The 25682-nt window shown below is 39.9% G+C and overlaps 1 protein-coding gene across 2 annotated transcripts in view; it reads left to right on the forward strand.

Annotated features, from left to right (window-relative positions):
- Nucleotides 1-25682, forward strand: part of TGFBR3 (transforming growth factor beta receptor 3) — a 194224-nt gene that overhangs the window by 152086 nt on the left and 16456 nt on the right. For both annotated transcript variants that reach the window (XM_081057099.1, XM_081057100.1), the window contains exons 8-14: nt 3680-3869; nt 6136-6461; nt 6876-7028; nt 9429-9569; nt 9735-9893; nt 14039-14338; nt 17602-17722. In XM_081057099.1, the coding sequence (XP_080913225.1) occupies nt 3680-3869; nt 6136-6461; nt 6876-7028; nt 9429-9569; nt 9735-9893; nt 14039-14338; nt 17602-17722 (1390 nt within the window). The remainder of the gene's footprint in view (nt 1-3679; nt 3870-6135; nt 6462-6875; nt 7029-9428; nt 9570-9734; nt 9894-14038; nt 14339-17601; nt 17723-25682) is intronic.

The following is a 25682-nucleotide window of genomic DNA, read 5'->3' on the forward strand; positions in this document are numbered from 1 at the left end:
CTGTTTTGATTGCCTTTGCTGGCATGGCATGAGGGAGAATGGTGATCCGAGGTGTCTGCAGCCTTTGCTGCCTGGCACACCAACCAAATGTTTTTAATTTCAGAATAACAAAAACAGGAAGGGGAATCATGCTTTGAAAGACAAAAACATACGGTCCATTTTAATTCTCTGCTGGAGTTCTTGTGTAAATGTTCTTTCAGCCCTGACCCTTCAATGGCTCTTTCTCTCCCTGAGTATGTGTGCCTGGTCCGTGGCAGTCCTGGAGCTCGCTTTGAATGTCCCTACTTCTCACATGAATCAGAAAGGCTAGAAATGAGATTGCTCATCCCAGTGCAAGATCTGTTTATATTTCTTTCCTTGGCTGTACTCCTGTTCCAGGCCAATTTTGGACAATGCATGACAACATTACTAAACAATTAGGTAATGTTTCATGATGTTCTTTTTTATTCCTCCAGTTTCATGCTTTGTGATTTCCTAACTCCCTGTCTCAGATGTGAATTCTGACTGTGCTGTGAGGGAAAGTTAACCTGTTAATAAAAAGGCATACATTTGTGCTTAGAAAGAGGGAAATGGTTTATAGTGACCTTGTTTCAAGTATTTCCTTTGAAGACAATAACGGTAGAGTGGAAGGAGTCCAGGCTTTGGTGCCAGACAGGGCTGGATTCAAATCTCATCCCCAATCGTCATTACTCCCAGTTAATACCGGGCAATCCGATTGAGCTCTGAGCCTGTTTCCTTATCTGTGAAATGGGTACAATGATAGTACTCATCTTGAGAGTTACTGTGAGGTTTAACGGAGTTTATTTGTTCATTCATTTGTTCATTCAACAAGTATTTGTTAAGTGCCTACTGGGTGTTTCATCTAAAGCTCTTGGCACGCTGCCTGAGGGTGAGTTCTCAGCTTTAAAAGTGCTGCTTAACTTCTGTGAGCCTCAGGTTCCCCTTCCCTCACAAAGGAATAGTAGTGCCTATCCCCTGATATTCTGGAGAAGAATTAGGTAACATATGTAAAGCTCCTAACCCAGTACGCACATACCGTAGAAAAGGAGTTCATCTTCCTTCCATTAGCAAGTCTTTAAAAGTTGGTCTGTAAGAGCAATTGATTTCTCTAAACAAAGTGAAAATAAAGCAAAATGTCTACTAAAGGAATTGTAAGGAACTTAGGGTAAATTTAAAGAAGAGCCCTATTATACATGGATGGCATGTGTGTGTGTGTGTGTGTGTGTGTGTGTGTGTTTGGGATGTTGGCAGAATGCATCCCCCAAATGACAGAATGGTCCAAGGAGATGCAAAGGGCTGTGCTGTGGGCAAGACTGGGAATATCAGAAATATCTACATTGCCCTGCCCAGCTCTGGCTTTTTCTTCAGGTCTCTTACGGACCATGCATAATCACATTTTGGAAGAACCTCCAAAACATCAAAGAATAGATGGAGGAAATGTGTTAGAAATTTCCTTTTATACTATGTAATGTAGCTTCAGGACTTCAAGGTTGGTGATAGCTGGCTTATTTTTAGAAAAGACATTGATTTTTAAATCCCAGTGGCAATATGCGCTATACTTTCTGACCACTTCTTCCCCCAGGCTCCCTGCCCCTACACCAACAGTTTTGGTGCAAGTGTATGTTGGGTGGTGAGGGAGGACAGAGAGGCCCTCAGATTTTACCTAGCTCATCATCCTTTATGAAGATGTAGGTAGAAAAGATGGTGGCGGTATTTGGAGACACTCTTGGGCACTCCCATTTGGAGTAGCTACACTGAGGCCTTGGAAAAGCCTGGAGACGCCCAGAAACACAGGGTGAGGCATTCACTCATTGCTGGGAACCAACTTGCTTGCCATTTTCCGGAGCCTTGCTATTTCACAAATGTGTGGATAGATTTCTAGCTTTGTAAGTCCCGAGGCGTAATCAGTATGAGTTGTACTGACAGCTCCTAGATTTCATGTGGAAAGGTGTAAACAAATCACTCCATATTGATACCAAAAGGACAGGTGGCGGTTATCATAATTGTATTCTGGAAATGCAGTATTTTCTCAGCTGTCCAACAACATGAAAGACTAGGGCAGATGAGGCCAAGTAGTAGTGTTTAAGCCAGTCTTGCAACTCCAGCCAATCAAAATGACATGCTGCTTTGAAAGGCTGGAAGAAGCTGTGCCTAAGAAACTGCCGTTGACTAAATGAATAAAAAGTTCTAAGAACAAACTGGAACCTTCATTATCTCATTTTAGTTTTCTTTCTTTTTCTTCTTCCTTTATTTTTTAACCCTTCCTTCCCCTAAAGAATTTTCTCTGGCACACCAACCAGAGAAAGAGCTAGAATATTCCAAACGTGTGAAGCTGAGTTTTTTGCAAATGGCTGTAGAACTTGGTTGAAGCTGGCTTGTTCCTTTGTATATATGATTGTGACCAGGCAGGTTGGCAGTTTTTCCTCAGATAAGTACTTTGGGTAATAGAAAAATATACTGGGTGAGCCCCTTTAAGCTTTGAATTGAAAATATGTATCCTCAGCTATTATCCCACAACCAAAGAGGCCAACAGAACTTAGAGCCTGTGAATATTCTATGGTTTTACAGTGGGAAAGGATTAATATTTAGTCATGTGAGGGGCAAACAGAATGGGAAACAAATGGGGAATTTAGGGAAAATGCTGCATGTATGCAGGAGAAAATAATTGGGCATGGAAATTAAAGTGATATTTATACAGCATGAAAATGTCAGAATCTGCATGTTGGAAGGACTTTGCAGCTCGGTTGGAGCAGTTGTTGAAAATGTGGTGCCTTCCCTTTGGGGTTCCCTCTGTATCATTCAGCTCCATTGCCATCTGACAAGATCACTGCTGCAGGAGAGAGCAGGTGATGAGAAAATTTACCTTCAATGTTCTGGTTACTCAGAGTCCTTTTATATTTCTGTTTTGGAAAGATTTCTATCTTTCAGTTTTAATTTTGTAACTGCTTACCCAGTGAAAGCCAATTTTAAGACTGACTTGCTGGATAAAATATTGATATTTTAGAGGCATACATAGTAACCTAAATTGATTAATATTTACAACAAAAAATCTAAGCATATTCAGTTAATAGAATTGGCAGATGAATACAATTACAGGATTGCTAAATAGATCATAAATTGTAAATGAAATATAAACATTGGTTATTGCACCATATGGAACTTAATAGTTTACAAAGATGAGATAGCTTCCCAGTTAACTACTGAAGCAATGAGCCTTCTTTCATTTAAATCTTGGGTAAGGAAGTAGGAACAGGCATTTTTGGGGGGTGGGAGACAATATAAATGACGTGCACATCTGTATACTTTATACATAATTTTAACTAAAAATAAGGGAAAGTCTGCTATACGTAACATATTTGGTATGTGTGTGTTAGTAATTGAAACATTAACTGCAGTAACATACTAGATATACTTAGTGTGTAGCTGCTTAGCTGTCATTAGAATTATTTTTATCAACATAATCCAAGTAGTATGATCAAACAACATGCATAGATGTCTCTTAATTCGTTGTTACAGATTTTCACGTTGGTGTTCTTAGTCCAAGGAAAACAGAAATTGAAAGAATAGATAATTCCTTTATATACAATATAGAATGTGTTTGTTTCAGATATGTAATTATTCTTATTTAAAGCACTGTTTTATTTCAGACTCATCAGTGAAAATTTGTTATTATTTTCAGGCTCCTAATAGTGTTGGCTTTGGGAAAGAAAGCGAGAGGTCCATGGTAATGACCAAGTCAATAAGAGATGACATTCCTTCAACCCAAGAGAATCTGGTCAAGTGGGCCTTAGACAATGGCTATAGTCCAGTGACATCATACACAGTGGCTCCTGTGGCTAATAGATTTCATCTTCAGCTTGAAAACAATGGTACGTTTGATTTTTTTAAATTGTATTAAAAATATCCCTCAAATGAAGCTTTCCAATGAGGGACTCTCATTTCAGGTTACAGGGTGCTGTTTTCCTATTGCAAATTTTAATGATTTGTTTAACTACTTTTTATTATAAAGCTTAAAGTTATCTTGAAGAGTGATAGATTATTTTGAGGAAATTATATCTAATATAGATTTTTTTTAGTAACATAATGTTGATTGCATGTTAGAGAACTTTGTTATCGATCACCTTCACTGTGATTAAATTAACGATACGTTAGCCTGGCCTCCTCTTTCAGAGGTACCTAATAATAACTTACAGCTGAGATACAGAGGGGTTGCAACTGCAAGGAGAGAAGTCTTAGCTCAGGCTGTACCTTACATAAAAACAGTCATGAGGCCGCATACCAAGTGCTTTCTCATTCTCAACATAAGCAACCCAAATGGTCTGATCAAACAGCATGACTAGATTTCTCATTCTCATTCTCACCTAGAGGGAATACAGGAGAGTTATTACCCCAGGTTGACGGAGTAGAAAGCAGAGGCTTAACAAGTTCTTGAGGTTTCCCAGAGTCTTATACCGAGTGAGGCTCAAATCCCAAGACCTGTTTTCTGCTCCCCAGACCTGTTTTTCACCTCACAGTGCTGTTACTGAGTGCAGTGCTGATAGGATGAAGATTAGGAGAACAGCTTCAAGTCCCAGCTCTGCCATTTATTCACTGTTTGGGGTGGGGGAAGGAGGAGGGAGTTGATTAACCTGTGAGCCTCAGGTTGTTCCTCTTCAGTAATATGGGGGAATAAAAGGACCTACGTCACAGGGTTGTGAAGGTTTTTGTCAAAGTACAAATTAAAAACCCCTCCTAAACTCTGACTTCTTTTGGACCCATACAGCTGTGCTCTTTTTTTCAAAAAGATAGTATTGAAGGCGAGTTAATGTTCATTGGTCATCTTCATTTTCAGCTCCCACTGAGATGGATTGACCCCAAGCATACATCAATTGGCTTTGGAGAGGGGGGTGCATTTTTTTTCTTCTCTAAATTGTTGACAATATGGAAAAAACACTGAGTATTGATTGAATGGAACTATGTCTCTCCCTTTGAAGGTATAAGTAGCTAAGCAGCTTTTTTAGAAATAAAATCTAAGCAGCTTTTTCTTTTCTCCTTCAGGACTAGGTTCTAAAAGGCCAGGATACCTAGATGTGTATTAGAATTTAGTAGTCAAAAATCAGGTAGCAAATAATTTTAAAATACCAATATTAAGAAATGTTTACAGGGTATTCGATGGACACTTGTCCCATTAGGAGACCACCTCAGGGATGATGTAGATGCCTGATCACTGCATTGTACACCTGAAGATGCCTGATCACTACACTGTACACCTGAAGCTGAACAATAATGAATGTCAACTACAATTATACATATATATATATATATATACATATATATATATGTATATATATATAGTTACAAGAAGTGGAATGCAGCATTAGGAATAGAGACAGTGGAAATGTAATGGCTGTATGCGATGTCAGATGGGTAGTAGATAGGGGAGGGAGGTTATCACTGTGTGAGGGATATAAATGATAAATGTCTATTACATTGTTTTGTACACTTGAAACTAATAAAAAGAAAGAAAGAAATGTTTACAGAAACTCTTCTGAAAAATCTCTAGATTCAAAGGAAGTATTTCAATGGAATATGAATGGACTAATATTGTCCCCATAACTTATTTGAATTATGGATTTTTATAGTTTGTAGTGCTTTATAAATCATCTAATTCAATGCCTCTTAATCATCTAATTCAATGCCTCTTAATCATCTAATTCAATGTCTCTTGGCTGTATATTGAAATCATGTGGGGAACTTTCAAACATACTAACAATTAGGTACCACTCCAGAGGGTCTGATTTTTAACTGGGCTGGGGTGAAACCTGGGTATAGCGATTTTTTTTTTTAAGCTCCCAAAGTGATTTTAATGTGCAGCCAAAGTTGAGAACCACTGATCTCACCCAACCTCTTAATTTAAAAAATTGGGAAACCAAGGCACAGAGAAGTAAGCCACTGGCCCAAAGCCACTCGGGTTAGAAGGAACACAAGGACTAGAATTCAGGCTTCCACATTCCTCATCTCTTTTATACATTACTTGTTAAGAGTAATTTTACACACACCCCCTTCTCTGCTAATTCCTTCCGTTCTTGCCTCTAATGATGATTCTGACCTGGTATCAAACACTGATGATGTTTTGCTTTCTTCTGTTGTCACCAGAGGAGATGAGAGATGAGGAAGTCCATACCATCCCTCCTGAGCTACGGATCCTGCTGGAGCCTGGCACCCTGGACAACCCACCCATCCGGGGCGGGAGTGGCCGGAATGGAGGTTTCCCCTTTCCTTTCCCAGACCTCCCCAGGAGAGGCCAGAAGGAAGGGGGAGAAGATGCAATCCCCCAGCCAAAGGACCCTGTCATCCCCAGCTTACGACTGATTTCTGGTCCCAGAGAGCCTGAGGAGGTGCAAGGGAGCATGGATGTTGCCCTGTCAGTCAAATGTGACAATGACAAGATGATCGTGGCAGTAGAAAAAGATTCTTTTCAGGTCAGTGCAATTTCTTAAAGGAAAGAAGAGAAGGCCGCTTCCCTCCCCATCTTGCTGCAGTATGTGTTAGTTATTTCCCTCTAGCTCTTTCACTTTTGGACTCCAGAGACTTGATACTGTTTTCTCAGTTGGATAGGCTCACTTCCCTTGGCTGTGATTCCCAACCGGTTCCTGTTGTTCTCAGTAAGGGGGGTTCCAGATTCTTGTGTGTCAATATTTTGCTATTGAATTTCCAAGGCCAACAAACACAATCCTGAAGCTGTTGAGAGGTAGTAGGCTGGGAAGAGGTAAGGGGGGAGGGGGAATGCAGGCCTCAGCAACCTTTACTTGGAAGACCAGGCAAGATGTGTTAACTGTGTGCTGCAGAACTGCCTGTGGTTCCCTGCTTAACGTCTTTGGTGGTTGTTGTTTCAGGCCAACAGCTACTTGGGGGTGGAGCTCACCCTGTTGGATCCTACCTGCAAGGCCAAGATGAACGGCACCCACTTCATTTTGGAGTCTCCTCTGAATGGCTGCGGAACTCGGCACCGGCGGTCAGCCCCTGATGGTGTGGTTTACTATAACTCTGTGAGTGTTCGCCAGAACAAAGCTCAGCCCTTTGACAGAGCTTTACCAGGTGTTACCCAAAAATTAATCCTAAAATTTCTATGAAAATGAGGGGCGTATACCCCGGCCCAAACAAAGCCAGGTATCAGTTCTCGACCAAATGGGATGTATTTTGACTCTGAACTTTTTTGTTTTATTTGTTTTATTAGTGAGTCTGTGGGGGTTGGGAGGCCCTATTTTCTTGGTTGGAGCATTCATGGTCATCTCTTTCTCTCCTTCCATTTCCGGATGACAGAGGGTTCCTTGGCAAGGTAATCATGACTTATCTGTGTGGCCAAGCTGCAGGATCAAATGGCCTGGTCATTATGAGCATAAGTCCAAGCCCTTGGGCTATAAGTGATCACATCTACACAACTGAGCCAATCAGATCCCTGGTCTCATTTCACTCCTACCCAGAATTGGGAGGACTTCTCACCTCCCTCATTAATAAAAGAGCCAAAAGAGAAAAATCTGAAAAGGGCCTTCAAGAAATTATTAAGTCTCTCTCTGCTGCTGAGAAAGACCCAAAATTGAAGAAAGTCTCCTACTTTTGAGGTTACCCAGAGGGAGATTTCACAGATTCTCCCAATGATAATCCATTGTAACAACTAACCTACATTTTTTCTGAAATCATTCTGGTCAGTTCATCTCAGTCTTTTCAGGTTAAACCTATTCTTGCAGAGATGACATTAGGCAGTGAATATTAAAAGAATTCGACACACGCTATCTCAAAAGAACTTGATTTAGTGTTAATTTTGCAGTTCAGGTTGTACTTTTGATGGTGAAAATAAGGTTCACAGATCCATGTCCAGCTTCAACATGGTGTGTGTGTCTGTGCTCTTGGAGCCTGTCCCAACTTTGGTATGGGATGGGGAGCTGCCAGACTGCTCATTCTCATTCATCCCACGACCGGTGGATAGATACACTTGACCCATCCAGAGAACTGGCCATCAGGTATTCCAGTCAGTGTGGCTCATGCTGGGACTGACTCCTGTGAGCCCAAGTTTGCTGTTCCTCAGACAATCTTAGAATGTTTGAGCTGGAAAGAACCCTAAGATGACCTTACTCAACTTCCTCATTTCACAGGTGAGGAAATTGAACTCCAGGGAGGTAAGGGACTTGCTTAGATTTGAGGGACTAGTTAATGGCAGGGCCCAGCGGAATTCAGCCTCCTGACCGCTCGTCCATTCATCTTTTCTCAACACCCAGCTGGCCCAGCTGATCTCCCTTTGTTACTGGAATAATCTATGAACCGTTGACCTCTATGATGAACACCTTCTTGCCAATTCCAACACTCATTTTCTTGTAATTATCCAATTTTTCCAGATATAATAAGTGTCATATTACTGTACTTGATTTTGGAATTTTAAACTTGTGTCTAAATTAACACCAGAAAGAGGCTACGGTAATCTGTTAAGTAAAGAAAAAGTGTCATTTGCCTCAAAAGAGAAAGGTATAGCATGAGCCAGCTCTTGAAAACCCTTTCTTCTTATATGTATATGTCATAGTGATGATGATGGTGATGACGATGATGAATCTGATGGTGATTCTAGGATAACCAATATCCTAGATATTTGCTTCAATTGCATCAGTACTTTTGAGGACTTGGTCAAGAATAGAGAGGTGGTTTTTCTATGTTCTCTTCCTATTCTACTTCCTTTGCTGAATATTTTAGCTGTCACACTTACTATATATTTTTGTTTTGCAACATATTCAAAATCTAAACATGTGAGCAAAAAAAAATTAAAAAGAGAGCAGCACTATCCTATTTATGCAAAGAAATTAGGATTTTATTTATGGAGTCATGGTCCTTAGGTGAATTTTTTCATCTTATTTAGAATTAACATAGGAAGAATCATTTCAGTCAGTGTTAAGATAGACTGTTGTGGAATAAAACATGATGTTCTTTCATGGATCTATACGCCATAGAGAAAGATATTGGGGAAGAAATGGGGAAATATAGAAGAGTACAAGAGAAAAGATGAGAGAATGGCTCAATAGTAAACATTAAATCCTTGCATTAGCTAGCTCTTAGTATTTCTTCAAGTTTTCAATATAAAGAGAAGCCACCTAGAAGAATCCCCCTCCCCCATGATATAGGACAGCCTATTTGACCACTCCATTCAACTCTACTTACGTGTCTAGTGTTTTCTCACTGTTTGAAATTATTTGTATTTTTTCACAAAGGAAGATACATATTTTAGTTCATGTCCTAATCTGAACATGCATTGGGTTTCTCTTTGAAGATGAAATCGTAAGCAACCTTGGAGGTGGGTGTGTGTGTGTGTGTGTGTGCGTGCGCGTGCACATGCACACGTGCATATTAGAACCAAATGCATGTAATGTTTTTATGACATTGTCTGTGCTTTCTTTACTTTTTAGATTGTGATACAAGTTCCATCCCCTGGGGATAGTAGTGGCTGGCCAGATGGTTATGAAGATTTGGAGTCAGGTGATAATGGATTTCTGGGAGATATGGATGAAGGAGATACTTCCCTTTTCAGCCGACCTGAAATTGTGGTGGTATGTGTTTGTTTGTAGTAATTAGTTTGTGGAGAATGTTGTTTTTTGGCTACCATTAGTTAGGAACTATTGGGGGGAAGAATTGGATATTAAAGGCCAAAGCTCAAAAAAGGCCTTCATTCTTCATTTGGCTGTGATTTATCTCTGTCTTGTTTTTTCCCCCAGTTTAACTGCAGCCTGCCCCAGGTGGGGAATCCCAGTAGCTTCCAGGACCTGCCCAACAGAAATATCACCTTCAACATGGAACTGTACAACACTGACCTCTTTCTGATGCCCTCCCAGGGAGTCTTCTCTGTGGCAGAGAACGGACACATTTATGTTGAGGTGAGATTTCAATGTTAGCCTTGGCCTTTGGGTTAGTGCTAAGTTGTAGTAGCTCCTGGGGCATGAGCCAGAGCAGACCTTCCTGTTCTTCCTCACAGCCCTTGACCAGCTCTGGGTGAGGGCTTGACTCAGAAAGTGTTTCCAGGTTGATTTCTGACCATAGCAGGACATTTCAGGATTTGCTACATTATACTAAAGGGAGAGAGTGTTTTTTAGATGAATGTTTAAAAAACATTGTCAGTTTTTATTGAATTCTGCTAATAAAGCCCTGTCCTTGCTTTGTCCTTAGCAGTTTTGGAACAGTAGCTCAGTAGTTGCAATGTCAGAGTTAACCATGACAGATTTCAAACTACTTCACATATGTTAATATCTTTTAAATTGCACACACTTTAGTGAAATGCTATGTGCTACTATAGTTCATGAAAATTGTTTTTTTCTAGATCATCACTTAAGTGTATCTATACATTTATTGAAACTATTTCCTATATATAATGGTACTAATCATGCATAGCCTAAGTCTATGGAATGACTACAAAAATATTAGGCAGTAGTGGTAGCAATGAAATTACAGTTAACATTTATTGCACATTTATTTTGTGTCAAACTCAGTTGTAAGTATTATAGTAATTTACTCTTCAATGCATTTCTATGAGATAGAAGTATTAATATCCCCATTTAATGGATGAAGAAATTGAGACACAAATTTGTCCAAGGCCACACATTTAGTACCTACTAGGGTTCAGAGTCAGGGCTAATACTCAAGCTATTTGGCTCCACAGCCCATATTGTTACCCACTGGATGCTATCATTTCCCTCAGGTGCCATTTGGAAGGAGAGAAAATTATAACCCCTTAGCAATGCAAATATGCAGATTCTCAGGTTGGTTTCTAGAGAAGATAAATATTCTTATGGTCCCAGGATGTCTACTGGTCTTACTGGAGAATCGCCATCTGATGAGCTGGTTTTGGTGCTAAGCTGCAAGCTGGTGTTCTACTTCTTTGTGGGAGGAATGAAAAGCTTAAAGGGTCGAATGGGATATGTCCATATATTAAAAGTAGCTTCAGTGCACATATTTCTATTTTAGAAAGACAAATTACTCTCACATTTGTACTGATTCTGGGATGGAGCCTGCTGGCTCTAGACATTCTCCTGGATCTCTCTTCTTTTTTAATTCCCTGTTTTGAGAGAGCTTCTCTTTCTTTGGGTACACCTTTTTTCTCCACTGGGGAAAATGTACTGCTTTTACTGCCTGCTGTTACTAATCATAGATGTCTTCTAATCCAAGATTGTTGTTTTCTTCTTGCTTTTCTGGCTGTACCGTCTACATGTGCAGTTGGTCAGTGACTCCCTATTGTGCTATAGATTTTAGGGGTGCTGCTTAACTGCAGTTTGTTCTTTTCCAAATGTGTGCCTGGCTTTGCTAACTTATGGCTTAGCTGCTTTATGCAAATCAATGCCCAGTCTTCCTCTTGTATCTAGCCCTGGGTGTTTTGGTTTTTTTTCCCTTTCCCCCAGTGCTGGCTTCCTTGAAATACGGGTTTTTGTTTTTGCTTTATTCCTATTTTCCCATTTATATCTTTTTAATATATTGTCTATATTTTTCATAATTAAATTCAAAGATATTGTCAAGTAATGAAAAAGAACTGGACCAAATCTTTTTGCTACCATTTTAAATATCAAGTACATTGAGGAGAATTTGAGCAGGGAGAAATGTTATAAACTTTTATTTTAAAGTTATTTTAAACCACCTAAAAAGTGAGAGAGAGAATCTGTATATATTTTGCTAAATAGGATAACATCTATGCTTATTCTTTCTTGGTTTGGATTCCACTGCTGATAAGAAATTTGTTTTAAATGTTTCTTTAAAATTTTTTTTTTAATTTTTTTTGCTTAGGGTAAGTAAAACTTACTAAATCATTGGCTTGGTCTAAAGAACTATTTCTGAGTTTCTTCTCTCGGCCAGCCTTATCACATCCCCTCCCAGAATCCTCTGTTCACTGTAGACCATTGTCCCTTCTTTTAACCCAAGACATTATCAGTTTTGCCACCTGGGCTTTGGTCATCTTTGGGTGACAGTTGGTCACATAATGGCAGCTTTTCTTTTAGTTCATTTGTCTTGGGGGTTAAAAAACAAAACAAAACTATTTATAACCCCCCAAATTTAAATCTAGAATAGTACTATTAATAATAGCTGGTATTTATTGACTAACCAGGAACTGTGTCTTTTGCATGTAATTTGGACTTTACAAATTCTTACAATAACTATATCTGGTAGGTAGTACCCTTCAGCCTGTGGGGGAGGAAACTGAGGCTTAGAGTTCGCTGTGCATGAGCAGCAGAGCATGCGATTACCTGGGATTGGTCTCATTCCATAGCTCTTCTACTAGACATTTCCAGTCCATTTTAGAGTAAAAGATTTATTAGTAATTTTTTTCCTCCAAAACAACTTTTTGGAATACCTTAGACATTTCTGCCATTACATATTTTCTTTGAGATTAGAGAAAAGATTTGCATTTTTTCTGTCACACATTTTTGCATTGTGGGTTCTGAGTTCACATTGAAGGTGTCACTTTTTAGTAATGAGATATATGTAATTTGTCATCTTTCCAAGATAAAATGTCTTATTTTTCAGAAACACTGCCAAAATAATGAAGTGTGAATATTTACAAACTACCAAAAACACTACTTCCTAGAAAGATTTCTTAACAAAGTGTTCTCACAGGGCCACTTCTTGGGCCTGGTTGAATTGACCCTGTAGCTATAATGAAATAGTAAAGAGAAAAATGGACTTGTGGTCAATATCTGAGTTTAAACTTTGGTTTTACCCAGCATTTGCTAGATACGATTTTTAACACATCATCTATCCTGTGTATTCAGTTTTTCCTCTTTATAAAATGGAGATGAAAAATATTTATCTCATGATATTGTTCTGAGGGAATAAGCTTTAAGGCACAACAAAGTTACATGATCATACTCATCTTCATTGTTAAGTGTCTTGTAGTTAACCACATAGGGATCTTTCTAAATAGCACTGTGAACTAAAAACCCTATGCGATGTCAGGGATTTCTCCTGGGTTTCTCAGAATGGAAAGTATGTTTATATCTCCATGCCTTTTGAAAGGATTCTGGGACTATTGGACTATGGTTAAGGATTAGCTTTTTATTTCTCAAGTGTTTAAGTTTATTTTGATCCTAAGTTTAGTCAAGGAATGAAGCATAGAGGGGAGAGGCAGTTTGCGCAGTGATCCATGTGTCACCAAATGGAGAATCCAGTCTGGTCCCTGGATTTTAGCTGAGTTTAGGATAGTTGAGGTTTGAATTCTGTTTATACTTGGCCAAACACTACTTCCTGTTTCTAAAGAAAAGAACTTTAACAAGGTATGTACATAGCCCATACAAATGTTTTGTAAGAGGGAAGTGTAAATAAGTCGGAAACTTTCCAGATTAGATTTCCCTTAAAATTCCCTTGGGCTTAAAGAGTGAAGGGAGAGTATTTGGCAAGTCCTGGTTTGGATATGTGAGTGGCTGGGACACTTCGCCAGGCCCATCTGTGATCTCCACCAAATTACACCGTCACTGATATCCAGCCCTAGGGGCCAGCTCTGCCTGCTCCCCAAGAAGCAGGACTTTAGATGATCTGTAGCTTTACTGCAATGTTTTTAGGCTCACTCTGACTTGTTGCAGATTAGAAATGTAGTACTCCCTGCCTAGGTTAAATAGATTCTGCCTCTCTATTTTTTGAGCAGTTTTTTAAAAAGAGCTTGCTTTATGACTGATGCACTATTATGACAACAGGCTTTGCCTGTAGGTGTTTTATTTTGGAAAATCCACTTCAGGTGCATAATATGCTTTTATTTTTACCTCCCAGAGGACTTATGGGAGGTTGAAGAGACTCATTTTGTATCTGGCAGGCTGGCATTTGAATTAAATAATTCATTGTCACCATCCATATCAAATTTAAATAGAAAACATCTCTTTCTTCAATAAGTGTGTGTTACTTTTGTAATTAAAAAGAAGACTGTATAAGTATGTTGTGAAAATTAAGCAATGTCTCTCATCAGAACGGCCAGGTTGGTATGTTATCCTTGTGCCTTTAAGTAAAAGATGCCAACTTGTTTTTGTATCGATCTTTCTATTTTTTGTAGGTGTCTGTTACTAAGGCTGACCAAGAACTGGGATTTGCCATCCAAACGTGCTTTATCTCTCCATACTCGAACCCTGATAGAATGTCTGATTACACCATCATTGAGAATATTTGTCCTAAAGATGAATCTGTGAAATTCTACAATCCCAAGAGAGTACACTTTCCTGTCCCGCAAGCTGAGATGGATAAGAAGAGATTCAGCTTTGTTTTTAAGCCCATCTTCAACACCTCACTGCTCTTTCTACAGTGTGAACTCACGTTGTGTACCAAGAAGGAAAAGGACCCCCAGAAGTTACCTAAGGTTGGTGGGCCTTCATCCATTTGTACTGTTACTTTGACATTTTTAGGTAAGTCAGTGACCTTCCAGAAAAGTTGAATCACAAGTAATCGCAGGTTGGGGTTTTTGGTTTGTGAACTGCCTAGTTGAAGTGATAAAGTCTGTGTTAGCAGGGAACTGTGAGCTTAATGGATCTTAGAGGATAAATCCTGACAGTATGATTTTTTTTTCCATACACGCTACTTAATAGTATCTTATGAATGATAAATTAATACTGCTTTCCGTTGAGGGAGAGGTCTAGCTTTATCTTTGCTGTTCAGATAGTGTGTGATGCCAAAAGTACAGAGAGCTGAAAGGACAAGTTCAGTGAGGATTAATTTTTCCAGGTCCCGCTGAGACTTGTATTGCAGTTGTGTTTTGACCTTATCTGTGTGAGTTATAAGGTTGACTTGTCTCAGGAGGACTTCTAAGGGAAACTAACAAATATTTAAATTTTTCTTGGTTTCATATCAGTTCATCATGTTTGCTTCATATATCATTCCCCATATTGAGCCAGCACAACAGAAATCAGAACCCTTTGATCTTGCAGGAACGGCTAGTATGGGGGGGCTGGTCAAAGTTAATTACCTCATTAGGTTGGCCTTGTGCATGAAAGGTGTTTTCTGCTGTGGGTTGTTTTCCCTCTGTTATCTGCCATAATATGTATAATTTCATATGTGCATTTATTCTGTAGATATGTCACGCAGTATATATTTTCATCAGTGTCTAAAAGTCTGATAATTGAGTTATATCAATATATGTATGGAATTCTCTCAATACATAGGTTGTAAGAGATAAGTGTAGAAGCAGGAGGAAAAAATATCATTATCAGATAAATTACCATTGATCTGAAACCTTTGCACTATTATATCGCCCTGAACATCCCTTTCCCTGATGTCACTAAAGAAAATTTTATAGTACATATGAAAATACAGCATATTTGATCATAATCATTAGGGAGCTTGTATGTATAAGGTAATTTAGGCTGCATTCTTTAGGTTGCTTTTGGAAACATTAGCTTTGTGGCCATTCCCTTTCCAGTGGCCATCAAGGTTGGGGCTTAGTGGTAGAGGACCACGAGGCACTTAATGCTCGGCTGTGGGACCCAGCTGTTTCCTGCAGGCAAAGGATGACTTTTAGGAGTTAGGAATCCAGTACGGGAGACCTGGCAGTTACGGGGTGGGATGAGGTCTTTATTGATAGCTTTGGATGTTACCTTTTACTGAGCCTGGCCTATAGCAGCCCAGCTTCATAGTGTGTTTATTTGTGAAAATGAGCATTCTAAGGAGAGCTCTAAGTCCTAGAGGGTGACATGGGATGTTAGCCTAAACTTAAAGTCACCATTTATACCCAAGGCAAGATACAGTGTAAAGAACATGGGCACTGACAATGAAGGGCAGCTACTTACTAACAGTACTTTAAAAAAATCTGTTGACCTCTTGGAACCAGCATTTCATCATCTATAAAATTGAAATAATATTACCTGACTTCCCTCTTGGGTAAAGAAGCAAACAAGATATGATGACAGTCTTCCATTTATTGAGCAGTGGCTTAGAATGAGCTGTTACCACTGTCTCCCCTGTTTACTGCTTATTGTTGATATTTCCATATTGCTAGTGACTTCCAAGTATTTTCCATGACGATAGACAGAGCCAAAGAATCTTCCAGGAAGCAGTCTCAAAGATCTTTGAGTCCAGCCTTGCCCTTTACTGATGAAACTGAGGCCAGAGAGTGCAGTATCTTGCCCAGAGTCACGCAGTGAGTTAGTTGTAGAATTGTAGATTTTTTTCTTAACTGAAGAATTAGCAGGAAAGTAATAAGACTTTTCCTAAAATGCTAATCTTTTCAATAATGATACCTCATCACAGAAAATCCATTGTTTCCCTCTATAAGAGGGCTGTTGTAAAGGCTTTTCTGTTTTGAGGGGAAGGGAAGAGCAGGAGTGGTCTGCTTATAATATGTGTCTGACTTGCATGTTTTTCAGAGCAGCAATGACAATAAAGCCAAAAGTTTTTGCCCTTTTGTGATTGGAAGAGCTGGAAGTTAACTTTGGGGGTACCTTGCTATAGAGTTTTAAAATGATTGATATATTTCTTCTTACAACAAAAACAAATGGATGTCATTTACAATAAAGCCTCACCAATTGATGAGCACAGACAAGGAACCAGTTATTTAAAAGAAAAAGTTAATGGATATGATCATATACTTTTAAAAAAAATAAATTTTATTGGGGAATGTTGGGGAACAGTGTGCTTCTCCAGGGGCCATCAACTCCAAGTCGTTGTCTTCAATCTAGTTGTGAAGGGCACAGCTCAGCTCCAAGTCCAGTCGCCGTTTTCAATCTTTAGTTGCAGGGGGCACAGCCCACCATCCCATGTGGGTATTGAACCAGCAATTGAGAGCTCACACTCTAACCAGCTGAGCCATTCAGCCACCCCTACAGAGGCTCAGCGGCAGCTCTTTGTCTTCAATCTAGTTGTGAGGGCACAGCTCACTAGCCCATGTAGGAATCGAACCAGCAACCCTGTTGTTCAGAGCTCGTGCTCTAACCAACTGAGCCACCAGGCCACCCCCGATCATATACTTTTATAAAACAGATCCAGTGGGCTTGGGCATGCTAGTTATAAGTTTGGGGCCTTAAAATAGCTGGAAGCAGCTGATTTCATGGCCTCCACACCTGGGCACAACTCCCAAAGACTCTACTTTGGAACAATAAAAGCAGATGGCCCTGGAAAGCTTCATTTTGCATGAGCCTATACCAGGATTAAAAAACCAAATTCGACAACATGATTATCTTTTTGGACAACAAATGTAAAATCTGTTACCTTCATAATGCAACACATGAGTTTTCCCACAATCACAAATCCGTAAACATGAACCATTTATGTGAAGCCAGCTTGGTGAAAGGCCAACATTTGTTATATAGTTTCTTTATTTTTCACACTAAATAACACTAAAACTTCAATTGTTTTGTGGGAAGAAAGGGGGGGTGAGGGAGGAGACAATATTTATAAGCTGTCTAGAACTATTTGTTTCTTGAAGTACAGCTGAGAATATACTTCAAGTACAGCCTGCCACCATATCTCCCAGATTATTTGTAGTTCTTTGAAAAACACCCAGGTCTCCTGTTTTTCTGTGGTAACCAGTTGTGAGCTGCCTGATAAGGGGCTCAGGACAACTGTGCAGGCTGAGCTGTGAAGGCCCTCTTGAGTGACTGCTGATTCTTGCTTTGCTCTGCCTCTCTTCAGTGCGTGCCTCCTGATGAAGCCTGCACCTCACTGGATGCCTCGATGATATGGGCCATGATGCAGAACAAGAAGACGTTCACCAAGCCCCTCGCTGTGGTACATCACGAAGTAGAATCTAGAGGTGTGTTTTGGGAGGCTCAGTCAGAGAATGGGGGTCTCGGGGCTGATTGTTCAGAAGCTCTACTACTGTAAAAGTCCAAGTTTATTCAAAAGACATATTAATGGCCAATTAGTAATTTTAGAAAAGGATTCTTTGCCCAGGGAATCTTTTATTTAGTTTATTGTCCTCCTGACATGTGATACGTTTACAGATGATTTCCTCTTTAAATATTTGATCAGAGTCAAGTTTGTCTGTCACAAAGTCACTATCTCTTGCATTTAAATATGCTTCCTTGAGTATGTAAGAAAGTATTAGAGTTCTTCCTGGTATGCTGGAATTGCACACAGTTCTCAGCCCACCTTTCTGTGATCTAATGGTAATGGTTGTGTTGGCTATAAGCAATTGCAGTGCTTTGTCAAGATCGCAAATGCTTTTGGGAAGGATATTATGTATGTGAACACCATCCGTCTTAGGTATCACAGCAGAAAGAAGATTGAGAACTAGTGTTTAAATGTGTTTTTATAATTCAGTTTTCAGAATTTTATGCGGTCACATTTGTTGCTTGAAGTCAAGGTTGCCTTTTCCTGCACATGCAGGAATGTTCGGCAAGCTCCATCTTCTAGGAGAAAAGGAAGGATGTACCCTAAGAGGAGTGATATCAGTACTTGGAAGGACAAACAGGGCAAAGCCAGACCTGGGATAGATCAGGCCAGCCAAAACAGCAGAGAAGCGGAGTGGGCTCTGAGGAGATGTTAAGAATGGATTGTATGGAGAGCATCTGACAGGGAGCAGCATCATAGTTCCAACTAAGGACTTGTAAAGCAAGGACACACCAAGCTGTTGTCAACATCTGACTGGGGGAACCAGATGTCACGTGGGCAGTTACAGTTGTCACTATCTGAAGAAAACCTATGGCTATCCAGAAACATTGTCTAAAGATGTCAAACTAAGAGAAGGCTGGGAGAGTAGAGGTGGATTCCAGGCCTCGGGGGTTACATATTTGTGGGGCAAGAGTTCCAGAGGGGCAGAGAGGAGGCTGACACTGGCACCCGGGGCCTCGACAAAAGCCAGTGAGCAGCCTGACTCCAGTTGCCAACCATTAGCTAGGAGACCTGCTGCGTGGTGCTGACACCAGATCTAGGCTTGGGGCAGCTCTGGGATGGCATTTCTGATCCGAGCATTGTTGGATTTGGCAAGACTAGGCGGCAGGGATAGTCCTGAAGCAAACAGGACCTAACAGAACAGAGGCATGTGGATGCCGTCCAATTTCTTCTTTGGTTGAGTGACCTTTGTGAAAATAGCGGTGCCATTTCTATTGTCATATCTGGTGGTGACATCTGCCCCCTTTCCAGGAACATGCTTGTTTCAGAAAGACAGGAAAGGGTAGCAGGGAGGGCACTGGCTTACAGCCAGAAGCTTGGGGGGTAGCTCTTAGCTTTCCCGGATAACTGGCTGCGGGACTTTGGAGATCTCCCATCATGGCCTAGCGTTTCATTTTTTTTCTCTGGAAAAGGAGGGTTTTGGACCAGATGACTTCCAGAGGCCTTGTAGCTGAAACACTCAGCTGTACTGTTTGAAGAAGGAAAATACTCTTTTGTTCATTTTCCAGCCATCCAAAAGTTGGTGTGAAATGTACATATTAGATATTTATTGGTTCCTCAGCAAAACTTCTGTTGTTGTTGTTTGTTTGTTTTGATATTTTTAGTTCATTTTCAACCGTTTGAAATAGAATAGCCACAGTCTTTTGATACATGGGTTGTCCAAATAGTTCCTTGTTTATTAGGTCCAGGGGAGAGAAATAAGAATAAATTAATTGTGTTGCAAAGTATATCACAGTTGGGCAGCAGCTGGCTCTGTTTTGTGCTGTGAAAGTGGTTTAACAATAGCAATAGCTACCTCTTACTTCATCTGTTACTCTTACCTATTTTGAGAGAGGTAATTATGCTGGTAATTGAAGGCAGCAGCTTGCGTTTTCCTATGCCAGACAATAATTAGGCATTAATATTGCAGGAGTATAACTTCCAGTAATTAATTCTTTCTTCTTTTAAGTCTAGTGGCATTTTTCTAAGTAATTCCTCTTGTAAATTAGGTAATTACTTTTATTTAAACTTAGTGTAATTATCCTGAAAGTTCAGTGTTTTCTTTACATAAACGTTCAAGAGGAAAGTTTTGCCGAATATCAAAGTAATTTCATGAGATTTGCTAATTGAGACTAGATTTTTGTGGAGAAGCATGTAGCAAAAAAGATTTACTGCTTAGATTTGTCAAACAAATTGAGGAGGTTAGACTGTAGGCCAGCTTCCCAGGGGCTGCATGCAAAGATGCTTTCTAACTTTGTACTGAATGGGGTAGGTTTTCTGGCAGGTTTCAACTCTGACTGACTCCTCTTACCTTTTATGTTTATTTTCCTTTAACTCTAATATCATTTCTCCTCAATACAGGCCATTTGAGTCTGTGCTTTTCCTCTGCTTCTCAGTGCCTTGGAATAGTCAATTGAAAAAGGAATATGACATTGCCTAATAGCACTGGTTTATTTGAATAGCAGAATCATGAATGTTCTTCCTGCCAAACAGCTTTGTGTGTTACTGTAGTAAGACACAGATACTGTAGTATCTCTGGAAATGGGAAGGTCTGTTCTTGGGATTGCCATTTGGAGTAAAAATTTCCCAACCAATGGGATATTTCACTGTCCTTGACTACACAGGTGCTCTTTGCAGGCCATGCCAAATTTCCAGCCCTCCCTGGTCATTTGGACCATCATATTTCTCAGTACTTGAGTCTTCTGGGGCAGCAGATAAAGGCTCTGGTTTTCAGCTTCACCACCAGGCAGAGGGTTGCTCGGGGGCTACCACTGCCGGTAGCATGGACACACGTCAGGCGGAGTTTCTTCCTTCTGTGGGCAGGGAGAATAGACCATCAAGACTAAGTCAATTCTGAGTCTCTCCTCTGGGCCACTGTTTTTAATGGAAACTTCCTGAGCTCCTGCAGTACATCTTTGCCACTTTTGCTTTCTCAGTTTCTTGGGAACCAGCATTGGGTGAGCATTCTTTTGCTGTTTAAACTTTCAACAAGAGGTGCTGGTGCTGGTGGTGATGATGGTAATGGACATGATGATTATCTAACATTTCTTGAGCATATACTTATTAATACACAGTTCTGTGCTAAATGCTTTATATGGACTATGGTATTTCAGCCCCTTTGTGAAGCAGGTACAGAATGAGGGAAAGTAACTTGGCTAAATTCATACCACATGTAAATGGCAGATCTGGGTTCAACTCCAAGCATTTTGATTCCAGAGCCTGTGCTCCTAAACCCTGTGCCTTATCCTAGGAGGAGGTTGATTCTAGATTTTTTTTTTTAAATAAGAACTACAAGTAACATAGTTAACGCCCTGTGAACTGAAAAGAAGATGAAGAATTTTAGAAAAAAACCTTTTGTTTTTCCAAAGGGTTAAGGCATTAAGAAACATGTAAACTATTTAAGAGAGCGTTAAAGTTTAAGGAGAAATTCTGTGACTTTGAATTACAACTCACAAAAAAGCCCAGAAAACATGAATAGTTTATACATATTATGGTTTATGGCAAAACAATTAAAATAGTTGAGGTGATGCCATCCTGCCATATTTTCTGAAATATTTTGAAGTATAGGCATGTTAGTGCTGTTTGCTTTGGATGCCGTGACCACTTTTTACAGCATTTGAGAACACTTAGGCTTCCACAATAAAAATGATTTTACCACGTCAGTGATGATTTGTTTTAAATAGTGAAAGGGAAGAGTAATTATTTTTCTGAAATTTGGGGCTCTAAAATTTTGGGTGCATATACAAAAAAAACAGGCACAAAAGAATAATATTATCCCCAAATTTGCCATGATTTATATACAATGTGTAATTCTCAGCAAGTTAAGATGAGTAAGTTAAATGTTTAAAATACTGAATTTATTCCATATTTCTATCACATAACTTACAAAATAGAAGTGTTCTCAGGACAGCACCTGGCATATCATGGGCACTCCGTAAATGTTAATTTCCTTTCCTTCCTCTTAACCTCTCAGCCAAACTAGGTTTTTTTGGGGGAAGAGGTGGGGATGGAAGGGAAAGTTGTGAACGTCAGTTGGAAGTTAATCCAAGAGCAGCGTTGCTTTTTTGGAACACATTTGATTTTTCCAGAACAAAAATACTCTAAAGCACCAGCCAGCTTTTATCCTCAGGCTGAGGTAGCGATGAGGAGAGGCTGAGTAGAAAGAAATGTAGAAACACTTAATTGACAGACCAAGATATTCAGTTTCTATCTCATAAGGGGTGGGAGGGGGGTAAAATAAAGATTTTTTATTCAGTGTGCTCCACACTTTAAAAACTTTTTCCTCTGGAAAATTTCAAATATATACAAAAATAAGAGAGAATAGTAGAATGAACTCCCATGAACCCTCCATCTGGTTTCAACAATTACCAATTCATAGCCAATCTTGTTTTATCACTTCCTGTCCCTGGATTGTTTTGTAGGAAACCAGACATTTCATTTCATCCGTAAATATTTCAGGATACACCTCTAAAGGTTAAGAACCATCAAAAGCTCTGGAGTAGGGAGCCAATGATCAGATCATTTAGGAAGACTACTCTGAGAGCAGCATGAAGGTTGGTTTGCTGAGGAACGTACACAATAATAAGATATACATGGTATTTATGGTTACTTTTATTTAAAAAAAAATGTTTATTGAGTACCTGATATATGCTTGGCATATAGTAAATTCTGTCTTTAGGGCCTCAGAGCTTCCCAGCCTCAGCACTGTTGACATTTTGGTTGGATAATGCCCAAATGGCGTTTGTTGTGGGGGCTGTCCTGTGCATTGAAGGATGTTGAGCAGCATCCCTGGTCTCTGCTCACTAGCTGCTCATAGAAAACCCTTCCACTGCCAGTTGTGACAACCCCGTTGTCTCCAGATATAGCCAGATGTCCCTGGTGAGGGGAGAGGGCCAACAAAAATCACCCCCAGGTGAGAATCACTGATCCTAGTGGAAAGATGCAAATAAGGGACCAGGCAATTGCAACAAATGCCATAAGTATTGAAACAACCCAGAGAAAGGGTTCATTTACAGGGAAATAAAGTTAGTAGAAACTGCATCTTAAATTGTGGCCCCCACAAAGGCCTCCTGAGTCCTTTATCTCCTCATCCTTCTCTCTGCCAAATACCAATAGATGTGGGCACCACATCTTGTTAGACACCTTGTTTCCCTTTGGGCCTGCTCGGGTCCTACCATGTTTAGAAGAACTGAATTGAAAGCTGGAGGCCAAAAGCTATGGTCAGTTACTCATGCATAACCCCAGAAATATCCCGTTTGTGAAAACCACGCCTAACTCTCTGAGGAGGGAAATTTTGGTTCTCAATGTAGACCAAAATTTGCTCAGAATATAAGAAAAGATTTAATTCAGAATGTTGATTATAGTTTGTTCTTTCTGTAAAGAAATCTTTATTGTTAAAATTCTTTTTACAGTAATAGCTAGGATTCCTTTCTTACAATCTTACCCTGAAACCAAAAGTAAATATTGTTGTGTCCACTCTTTTCCTTCCAGCATGTCAACTCAATTATAGGGTTCCGGTGGAGATCAAACTCTTTTAGTTATACTGAGGGGTTATTGGGGATTTGGGAACAAAAAAGTTAGAGGATAAAATCCTTTAACCTCAGTTCTGTAGCTTGTGCTTGTTATTGTTTATGCACAGAAATCATGGAGGAACTTCACCCCTGGGGACATAGCAACAACTGTTTCTGTTTAGTTCTATGAGAAGGCCCCTACTTGGGGTGAGGGAATAGCATTAGATCATAACACAAGTCCATTAAGAAATTTAAAACAATGCCATCCATCACACAGTCCTTGCTGTAAAATCTAAATTCTTACATGTGAGGTCTCCTTAGGGGGGAATCATTATTTGAAACCTCTTGGGGATTCTGAGTGACAAAATTTAACCATGAGTAGTTAATTGGATGAAACTGTTCCCAGAAGTGTGTATATTTCTCACATGATGTGCTCCATGGAGACCTTAAATGCCTTTGGACTTAGTTCAGCAAATCAAACCACTACTTCTTGAAAGTAGGAGAATTTTGTGGATAGACATCCCTATTTCACAGGGTTCTTGGGAGTTTACAATGAGAAAAATATAAGTGAAAGCTTGTTGTCAATTGTAAAACACTATACAAATGTACAACTGTAAGGCGTCACCGCCTTTATTTTATTGCTGCCAATGAGGCTGATAGGACCAAACTCCCAGGAGAGAGTGTCTTATGGGCATTTTGTAATTGGCGTATATTCTGCACACTGAATTAGATTTTCTTAAAATCACACAATTATTTTAATTTAATTCAATTTTAGTGGCTTTGATTCATCTGGTAGCATTCCTTCCCCTAGAGCTGGACCATGATACCCCATGCTGCAAGAGTGTGGTCAACCCAGCTGAGATGGCTAATCCTGAGAATTTACAATCCTGTCTAGCTTCTTTATTTTTATAAACATCAACTCAGACGCTGCTTGTTTGGGGTCAATTTTTCACAACTTCTTTTCGCTTCATTGTGGATTCCAACACAAAGTGTGTATTACCTCTTTATTGAGTGAAAGTGGAGATGAAAAGAGAGGTGGTAAACACTTATCACTTTTAAACTCTAAAGAGAAGGAAGAGCATCTGTACCAGGACTTAGCACATTTTTCTGTAAAGGGAATAGTTTCAGTTTGTGGCTATACAGTCCCTGCCTCAACTATTCAGGGTAAAGCAGCCACAGATAATATGCAAATGAATGAACATGGTTATGTTCAAATAAAACTTTATTTATGAAATAATTTGAATTTCATACAATCTTCACATGTCATAAAATATTACACTTATTTTTTTTCAATCATTAAAAATTATAAACTGTATTCTTAGTTCACAGATCATACAAAAATAAATGGTGGGCCCAAGATATGCTACCCACTGTCCTGAGAATAGCGAGTCACTGTGCACAAGTAAGGAGCTTTTCAATCACTGCTTTCCCAGCTAAGGCCAGAGCAACACTCACCAGTCATTCAGCCTGAGAGACAGAATCCGTAATTCTGATTCAACCCTTGCCCTGATGCTTTCCAGCTGTGACCTTAGGCTAGTCACATGATATCAGAGTCTCAGGCTGCTCATTTGTAAAATAGTGATAATTTTTTTTTCAGCCTCCCTCACAGGGCTGGTGTGAACCTCAAATGAGATCATGACTATGTAGCACTTTCTGAATATAAAAGCATTATAGAAATGTTGAGGCATACAAGCTTTTTTCATACAGTCTTATTTCAAGTTTCTTCTGTTGCCTCTTCTTTCAAAAAGTACATCAACATTCTAATCATCCTTCACCAAACACTTCTGGCAGGCCTGGTCTATGTCGGGTTGAGCCCTGAGTTAGAACTAGATCCTGCCATGGGGCGGGGGGAGAGTTACTACGTGATGTGGTACCTGTGTAACAGAATGAGCCGAGGTGGGAGAGACCAGCCCTGCTAGGGTGTAGATGGGGCGGGGAGAGTCAGAGAAGGCGTCCCAGTGAAGCTGCCAACAGCATCTCTGGAGCGGAGGATACTTCAGGGATGGCTTGCAAAGTGTGATAACATGGAACAGCGTGGAGAATTTGGGGAGCTTAAATAGCTGTGAGGAGCCCAACATAGGTGAAGGACCCCATTAGGAAAGGAGGCTGGAGTGAGGTGGCTAGAGGAGGGAGACAGAACTTTGTGTGCCATGCTAAAGAGTTTGAATTTTTTTCCTATAAAAGAAGAGGGGAGTCATTGAATGATTTAATCAAGGCAGTAACGTAACCACCTCTGGGCTCTGGAAAATTAACTCTGGGCAGCACATATGGAGGGGGAAATGTTTGGGCTGAGGACAGAGGTGGAGGCAAGGAGACCAGTTAGGAAAGCTCTGTAATAATGCAGATGCGTGATGAAGAGGAGCTGAACTATAGGGCAATAGCATTAGGATA

The sequence above is a fragment of the Rhinolophus hipposideros genome, assembly GCF_964194185.1.
Source record: "Rhinolophus hipposideros genome assembly, chromosome: 8".
NCBI lineage: Eukaryota > Metazoa > Chordata > Mammalia > Chiroptera > Rhinolophidae > Rhinolophus > Rhinolophus hipposideros.